This window comes from Oncorhynchus kisutch, linkage group LG9 (assembly GCF_002021735.2).
Source record: "Oncorhynchus kisutch isolate 150728-3 linkage group LG9, Okis_V2, whole genome shotgun sequence".
Lineage (NCBI taxonomy): Eukaryota > Metazoa > Chordata > Actinopteri > Salmoniformes > Salmonidae > Oncorhynchus > Oncorhynchus kisutch.
The window spans coordinates 14,732,153-14,740,815 of record NC_034182.2 but is presented as its reverse complement, the minus strand read 5'-3'; the positions used below and the strand labels follow the sequence as shown (position 1 = coordinate 14,740,815).

At 41.6% G+C, this 8,663-nt stretch overlaps 2 protein-coding genes across 2 annotated transcripts; one reads left to right on the top strand and one right to left on the bottom strand.

Moving 5' to 3' along the window:
- Positions 1 to 1,479: 1,479 nt before the first annotated feature.
- Positions 1,480 to 5,684, bottom strand: LOC109896800 (V-type proton ATPase subunit F). The gene is made up of 2 exons (XM_020491159.2): positions 5,235 to 5,684; positions 1,480 to 2,529 (listed from the first exon to the last, which is right to left on the bottom strand). Exons 1-2 carry the CDS (start codon positions 5,390 to 5,392, stop codon positions 2,328 to 2,330), a joined length of 360 nt encoding a protein of 119 aa, XP_020346748.1. The 5' UTR covers positions 5,393 to 5,684; the 3' UTR covers positions 1,480 to 2,327.
- LOC109896802 (ragulator complex protein LAMTOR4) lies at positions 5,525 to 8,117 on the top strand. The gene is made up of 4 exons (XM_020491160.2): positions 5,525 to 5,797; positions 6,116 to 6,199; positions 6,304 to 6,421; positions 6,552 to 8,117. The coding sequence occupies exons 1-4, from the start codon at positions 5,795 to 5,797 to the stop codon at positions 6,647 to 6,649; spliced, it is 303 nt and encodes a 100-aa protein (XP_020346749.1). The 5' UTR covers positions 5,525 to 5,794; the 3' UTR covers positions 6,650 to 8,117.
- Positions 8,118 to 8,663: the final 546 nt, after the last annotated feature.

The following is an 8,663-nucleotide window of genomic DNA, read 5'->3' as shown; positions in this document are numbered from 1 at the left end:
ATGTCTGTGAGTCCATGAAACTTGTTCTTTCACATCTGGTAAAACAAGATTGAAGAGTCAATCATGAGTCAATAGTGTTTATACAGTTAAAGTACATGTGTTTGGCCCTCGGGGGCCATGGTGAGTTTGAAGAGCTAACTTACAATAACAATAACGGACAATAACGGCCCACAAGGTCCAACCCAAATTGTACTTCCACTTTCAACCCAACCCCTCCGAGAAGACACACATACATTTTGGAGAGGTGCGGGGGGCTGCCACACTGGCCTCCCAGGGAGATGTTATAGTGGGGGGTTAAGTGCTTTGCTCAAAGGCATAACGGTAGGCAATGGCATCTAGGATTTGAGACCCGGGATTCAAACTGGCTCGTCTCTCTAAGCGCTAGGTTACTTGGCGCTCTAAATAGTTTACAACATTTGGTTTCAACACTATACAAATATAGACCCATAAATGTACTCACTGAAAAGGGAAGGGAATCTCTGTTTCATTGGACTCTGTCATTTGACATGAAGGGTCTGAAAGAGCAGTATGTTGGTCTCACTATTCTCACATTTAGTCAAACTCTTCCTAGTGTTTTGAAGTATTAGAACCCAACACTCACTGTGTTGTTGAGTTGAAGAAGAGTCTCATATTCATATTGTCTACAGAGGGGGGAAAAAATCCATACAACCATCCATACAACCTCTAATCTCCTATTTCCACAGGTAGGTAGATGTCTTACCTCAGAGTGCTGTTGAAGGGGACTGGGAATCCAAAGACATAGCCCAGGAGGATGACACCGAGAGACCAGGCAGGGATCATCTGTTCTCCGGGAGGGCCATTAGGTCCATGAAAAAATCCCATGTCCAGGGACAGGTTAATTCTGGGAGCACCTCTTGGCTAACATTCCATATCTTTATAAGGTGCAGGTAGTAGAACAGAGCTGTGTTTGTGTTCGTCCCTGGTTCACTGAAGAACATTTAAGAACTCACATGTCCAGCAAGATAAATGATAAGGCCTGTCTCAAGGTTGTTAAAATATTTTCCAGTTGGATCACAGCATCAGTGTGTGCAGGCGCCTAAATAATGTAACACATCAGGTTCAGTCTCAGGATTTAATCATGGATACCACTCTGAATCTGATTTGTCAGGGTTAATACACTGGGCTTTACATTTGTGCCACTGGCACAGAGTTACTGGGAAGTACTTCACTTCTGCCTAAACTATGCAGTGAGAAGTTCAACTTTGGCTTCATGTGAACTTTACCCCACTTCCCAAAAGAAAAAAAACTGGTCAAGTCACATTATCAGGAAAGCTTGCATCTCTTTTGAGATAAGTATAGTTGGTAGTGGGGTCTTATGACTGACATGTAACATTCTTGTTGTACTTCAGGCTACTAGGAATTGTTTTGGTTTTGGCTTTTGTGAGTAGTGCGATTGTTTTCTAACAGCAAACATTTAAGACAGTTGTGCTGGTCTTGATATTAATTACACAGTACAGGTTGGATAGAATAATTTATTTTTGTAAACATCTATTTGTTTTGTTACAGGTATAAGTTAAAACTGTCACAATACATTACAACAGGTAGTCATTTTGCAGTGCTTAACATACATTTTCTTCAAGCTGTTAATTTAGTGAATTTTCTGTTGAGCTGTACCCTGTGGAATTATACTGGTCATTTCACCAGATGATGAAATACTACTTTGCATTTTTTTGGGGTAAAGATCCAAATATGGACATTAGGACTGTTTCCATAAATGACAAATGTGAAGTTAGAACAGACAGTCACATGCATGCTCTGACAAATGTTACACTCAATGAATTGCAGATGACTATCCACAATTCTTTGCCGAGACGTCTTATGCAAGCATACTCTCCCCAAGGTTATGACAAAATGAAGCAAGCATTTGAAAAACAGACTGGATGAGACCACAAGATACAGTACCTGCGTAAGATTTCATACAACAGCATGAATAACCCGAAAAGGCATACAGCAAAACAATTTAACCATCAATGTGGTCAATGAATAGTAATACCATAATGCTCCAGGCAAAGGAATGAAAAACTAAATATTACATCAAACAATTCAACATTCGGTCTGGTGAAAGTGCATTGCCAGGTGGATGGAACAGGACCCAGGCAAGAGATGAGAGGTGGACTGTGGGGACCAATTATGGACTCAGTCAATATGGATAACACATGAAACTGCCATCAGGCATACTTTACAGCCTTCCATAGCATTGCACAAGATAACTAATTTAGGATCATGGACAGTCTCCAAAGTCCCCCTTCTCCATCTCTGTCCCTGACCAGACCGAGACACTGCATCTTTGGGTACGTGTTGTGTGTTTATCGGAAGTCCTCAGCGGAGAACATGCCCTTGGCCCTGCGTAGGATGGAGTCCTTGGAGGCGTCGTATGGGTGCTCCTTGGAGGGTATCTCCAGCACGGCAGGGATGGACTCCATGTGCTGGTCGATGGCGTGACGGATCATCTCTGCTATGAACTGGTTGATTAGGATGATGCCGATGTCATTGCGAGTCAGGAAACTCCTGTGGGGGGCATGACAGAAGTAAATAAGTTAGAGACGACGACTGAACATTACAGTGCAGGTCTGTAAACAACAAAACACAAGGTATGTTGTCCAGCAGTATTTGAAGGCGTTATGATGAATCATATCACTTAACTAGGCCTAATGGAACACAGAAATCATGATACCACCGACCTACAGGTTGTAACACCAGATAATGTGACACACACACGGTATCCATTATACTGGGAGTTACAGGTTAGGTACTGTTTGGTGTAGCACTGAGAATTTTCAATGCCAGGTGTTAACTGTCTAGATAACATCTGACATCCCCTATGCAATTACAAACATAATGGAGCATCAACTGTCTTCACCCTGTGTGCAAACAAGCTCACAGTTTGTCTGCTTTTAGCTATTCATCTTCAATCTCAAAATTAGGTAGATAGCTGGTAGCGTGATCAATTCACCTCACTAACTAGCTGACGAATAAGCATCAACTCACCACGTAGCTTATTCTTAATGTTTGTCCATTGGCTACCAGAGTGAGGACAGACATTTTTCATAATCGACTTAAGGAAATAGCCCACTCCCTACCCGGTGTTGTGCAGAAAATCTCCCGACAGAATCCCCCCCCACCATTCGCGTGAACGCGCACGCACTCAATTCTTCATTGCTGCGACTTTTTAATTGTATTTATTTCACCAGGTAGGCCAGTTGAGAACAAGTTCTCATGTACAACTGCGACCTGGCTAAGATAGAGCAAAGCAGTGCGACAAACAGAGTTACACATGAGAACTTGCTTGCTAGATGGGGTTGCCATCTTTCTCACTACCAAATAAGGGACAAAAGGTGGCATGCCAGTGCAGTGCTACGGCAGTGTGGGTACAGTGTTGTGTGAATGAATATACAGTGTATATTCTTATTCAACTGGAAAGGCAAAACATTTTTATATTCCATTTAGTCTATAGCTTTACTAAAACTGTATAATTATGTAAACTTATGTGAATAAACAAAATAAATTAAGAAATCACAATTTGAACCTTTACAGCAAAAAATTAAAATCAAATCAAATGCAAAAGAGGAAAAGAGGGGCATGAGTCACTCACCACTCACTTTTTCCATGGATATGTTTTGCTGCTCTTGACTGATTCAAGCAGTCCTTTGTAATTTTGCATAGCCAAAGAGAAGTCCTTACATGACAAGACAGTTCACAGATATTTGAAGTTCATTTTTGATCAGCTCTGTGTTGCATCTATTTCTTGAGTCTGACCATTTAAATGGTCATCAGAGAGAAAATCCTCTACAAAGGCTCCTCATAGAGGCCAATCAGCTTCAGTTTCACCATTACATTTTCTGGTGAGAAATCAAACCACTTGTCAATGCATGTAATGACAGTGTCATAGAACTTCAAAGTCCTGTTACTGCTTGGAGCTTTGTGCTGACAATAGTTTGTCCATCAGCTGCTTGGTCTGGTATCCAAAAAAAGCTGTCCCGTTTCCACTGAAGCATCTTCATTTTGAGCCTTTGAACTTCCTTGTAAACATCTGTGATGCAGAGCGTTGTTTCCTCCAGCTTTTTTACAAGTTGGTCAAAAACACCTCCCCCCCCCCCCCCCCCCCCCCCCACTTTGTGGAAAAAGCACAGATAAATCTCAGCAGCTTCTGTTTTTTCTTCACACTCAAACATACTCTTCGGTGCCACAAGACAGGTCTCCCCAAGGGACCTGAAGTATGAAGTAAGAGCTGGCCAGCTTTGCAGGAGACGAATGACAGCTGGATGAAAAGAGAGCCATCGTGTGCAAACATGTCGCATAATTTCACACCACTCAATGTCAATAAAGGCAAAAACTTCTTTGGGAAGCAGCTACTGAGAAGTGGCTGTAGATCTTTAAAACAATTGTCTCAACATCCACTGACAGCTTATCACAGGCATACTTGCAGGCAATATGAGCTATGTGATTTGGGCAATTATCTTTCAGAATGCGATTGTTGGCACTGCTCAATAACTGGTAAACGCAGTGGTGTTTTCCAAAGTTGACATTGGCATTATCTGCAGCACAGGCTGTGATGTGTCTAATATCCAGTTCATGCTTTATCACACAGTTCATCAGAGCTTGATGTAAGCCATTTGCAGTTTCATCACTGTCTTCATAAAAGTCAAGTAACTTGCACTGCGCTCCATCAGACACAGAAATATCTGACGCACACTTGAAACATGTTTCTATTTCCCTTGTTTATGGCATCATTGGCAGCAGAAATACACGGGCTCACCTTCGGTCGAGGACAGATCATCCAAAATATCCCGCAGTCTTCGGTCCTAAAACATTAATTGTAATCATCTCAGCTGTCGTTCGTCCCAAGTGCATCATCTTCACAACATTTAAGTCATGAAACAAAGCACCGTTGAGCTCAAGGTTGCCAACAAAACAACGCATACAAGGAGCATGATCAATTCACCTCGCTACCTAGCTGCCGAATAGGCATCAACTCACCACGTAGCTTATTCTTAATGTTTGTCCATAGGCTACCAGAGTGAGGACAGACATTTTTCAGAAATAAACTTAATGAAATAGCCCACTCCCTACCCGGTATCTTATTCTGCCGCTATACAACTTTATATGCGTTTGTTGGTAATCTTGTTGTTTACGAAGTTTTTGGAACATATTCCTGTTGGGACGTTCCACATATTATACCCACTCTAGCTAGCTAGCTATAACTTAACACTTACTTGAAGGTCTCCTCTATCTCTGCGATGCTGGTCTCCTTTTCGACCACCAAGAAATTCGGTTTACGATTTTTATTCAGCTCGCCAATGCCACCGAGTAGGAACCCGGTACACGTATCTTCATCACCAATGACGGCAATTAATTTACCTCGCCCTGCCATTATTTAATTCTACAAGATAAAATAGCAAAAACAAGCAATGACTGGATTTTATTCCTTCTCTGAATCACGTAGCTGTCACCTGACCAGTACTTCCGCATTTGGGAGTTCTTCGGCGACGTCAGCTGTCACAAAACGCAGATAGTGCCATCTGTTGGTCTATAAAAATGTTTTATCATGAAATGGCGAGCAGGAAAAAATGACTGTCTCTCAATGAAAATGTAATACATTGAATAGCCCTGAATAGTTTTGTAAAAAAAAAGTCGTGGTTTTTGTTTTCTGCCTCACAAAGGACAAAATCCTTCTATATCGGAATGACGTGACGTCACGTCAGCTGATGAAGTCACGTGAAGAAAGAGAGGAAACGCAGCAGATAGGCTTACTCATAGGGCAAAACAGGTGAACATGGCAAGTATAAACGCTTATATTCTGATTTACTGCGACTCTGCATTGTGTAGAAGCAACGTATTTAGTGGTTCATACTGTTGTAGCGGCTACATTGTAGCCTATATTTTGTGTACTGTAGTGCGCTTGATAGTTTTCTGGCTTCGATGTCTCGCTAGCTAGCTGTAAACACAGATTTTTTTTGTGACCACTGTTACTGTTGACAAAAGCAGATGCAAAGGTATTCTCCTTAGAGCCTTAAACAGTTTGTGGTGGCAGATAACTGTATCTCTCCCACAGATCCTAACATTTGTCCATGCATGTCATTTGTTTGTGTTTTAGACTACTAGCACTCTGACACAGGGTCTGGAGAGGATCCCTGATCAACTGGGTTATTTGGTGATCAGTGAGGATGGCGTATTGGCGGTATGTTCACACAAACATGCACACCTACATGTCCTGCCCTGTTGCAGCACGCCTATCTTCCACTCCATCTCATTCCCAACTACCCTGTTATTCCCTTCTCTCAGTCTGCAGGAGAGCTGGAGAATGATGAGCACACAGCGGGGGTCATAATGCAGATGATGCGGACAGCGTGCCGCTTCAGACTGCAGGGTGCTGCTGAGCCGCCCTTCAAACGCATGTCAGGTAAGTCAGACAACGCACACCTGGGTCCTAGAGTCACTCACACATGCGTGCACACACACACACACACACAGTATTGCTGCTCCCATCATGCCACTCTAACCAGACCTCCCTGTGTTTGATTTCTCCACAGTCATGCTAGAGGACTATGTGTACACAGTGACCGTGTCTGGTCAGAAGGTATTTGTGGTGAAACGTCAAAACAACCATAGGGAACCTGTAGTGGTGTAGAACCATGTAGTGAAGATGGGTTGGGAGGATGAAGGCCACCACTCCAATCAACGCACTCACACAGGACAGGGACTCAGTAATCCACTGAACTGTTCTGTTCCTATTTCTATAAGGTTTCAGAACAACAGAAGAAAGTACATATGAAGTTATACTGAACAAAAATATAAATGCAACATGCAACAATTTCAGAGATTTTACTGAGTTAAAGTTCATAGAAGGAAATCAATTGAAATAAATTAATTAGGCCCTAATCTATGGATTTCACAACTGGGCAGGGGTGCAGCCTGGGATGCCAGGCCCAGCCAATCAGAATAAGTTTTTCCCCCAAAAAGGGCTTTATTACAGCCGGAAATACTCCTCAGCACCCCCCAATCCCCTATGTGAAGAAGCTGGATGTGCAGGTCCTGGGCTGGCGTGGTTAAATGTGGTCTACGGTTGTGAGGCCATTTGGACGTACTGCCAAATCCTCTAAAACGACGTTGGAGCCAGCTTATTCTAGAGAAATTAACATCAAATTCTCTGGCAACAGCTCTGTTGGACATTCCTGCAGTCAGCATGCCAATTACAGGCTCCCTCAACTTGAGACATCTGTGGCATCGCATTGTGTGACATAACTCCACATTTTAGAGGCCTTTTTATTGTCTCCAGCACGGGGTGCATCTTTGTAATGATCACGCTATTTAATAAGCTTCTAGATATGCCACATGTCAGGTGGATGGATTATCTTGGCAAAGGAGAAATGCAGGGATAACAGGGATGTAAACACATTTTTGCACAAAATTTGAGAGAAATACGTTTTTTTGTGTGTAATAAATATTTTATTTCAGCTCATGAAACATGGGACAAACACTTTACATGTTAAGTTTATATTTTTGTTCAGTATAGATATTGAAGAATTCACATTGAATGGGCCACAATAGGTATCAAACTGCATGTGTAATCTTAATTGTTAACTTTTTGTAATGAGAAATTAAACGGAATAGTGCTGTGGTGTAGTCCGTACGTGACACAAATGAATTGTCGGTTTGTGTGTGGCAGTTAGACTGGAATTCAATCTATTCAGTTTATAGTATCAGCACACATGCTATTTAGTTTGAATGCTCCCCAACAATGTTTTCTTTAACATTCTGAATGTTGCAGATAGAAATACCTTGGATAGAGCTGGCATCTTCAAATACTCAATTGCATAGAAGCATGTCTGTTCTACTTAATACATTTATGTAGTAATGTTGTGCCCTACTGAATGTGGCTGGATATAAATTTAAATTTTGGGGGGTAACTCTGTGCTGGTTTTTTTCTAACCTGAACTAAGTGTCATGAGTGTGCAATGTTGCTATGGGTACAAATGTATATACACATGCAATGACTTTTATCGTGAGCTATTGTCTTGGCATGTTAAATTGTGTGGGAGATTCAGGGCTTTATTTGATTACCTCAGCTTTGCTTATAAACATCCACATGCTTTGAACTTGTTTATAAATGCCGTACTATGCTGAAATTGCTCTGCCATTTCCTGGTTGCTAAAGTTCTAATAGTTTGCCTAATTTCAGTTTGACAAAACCAGCAAGTGTTGTGTAAAGAATCATTTGTAGCGTTTAAACTGCTAAATATTTTTTCTATAACGGAAAATATTAAGCTGTTATAAAGTACAAGATGCAAAAACTAAATGGAAGGGGAAGCCTAAAAATAGCACACCGAACAAATCTACAGCTCTGGTCAGGTCGACCAAAAAGTTACCATGCATTACTAAGTAGGATTTTAATCTGAAGATTAAGTGGGAGCACCTCCTGAGGAGAATGGAACTTTTTAGCAGCACTTTTTTCCTGCAAGATGCAATTGACTTTTCATAAAGTGTCAGTTGTTGACAAACCTAATTAGAGAATCCACTCTGCTTACTGTCCAAAAACACTGAACAGGTTTAGGCTAAAATTGTTATGAAGAAACATTCAACTATTCAAGGGTCTCCATTCCTTCATGAACAACTATGTCCCACCTCACCCAATCAGAGAAGACA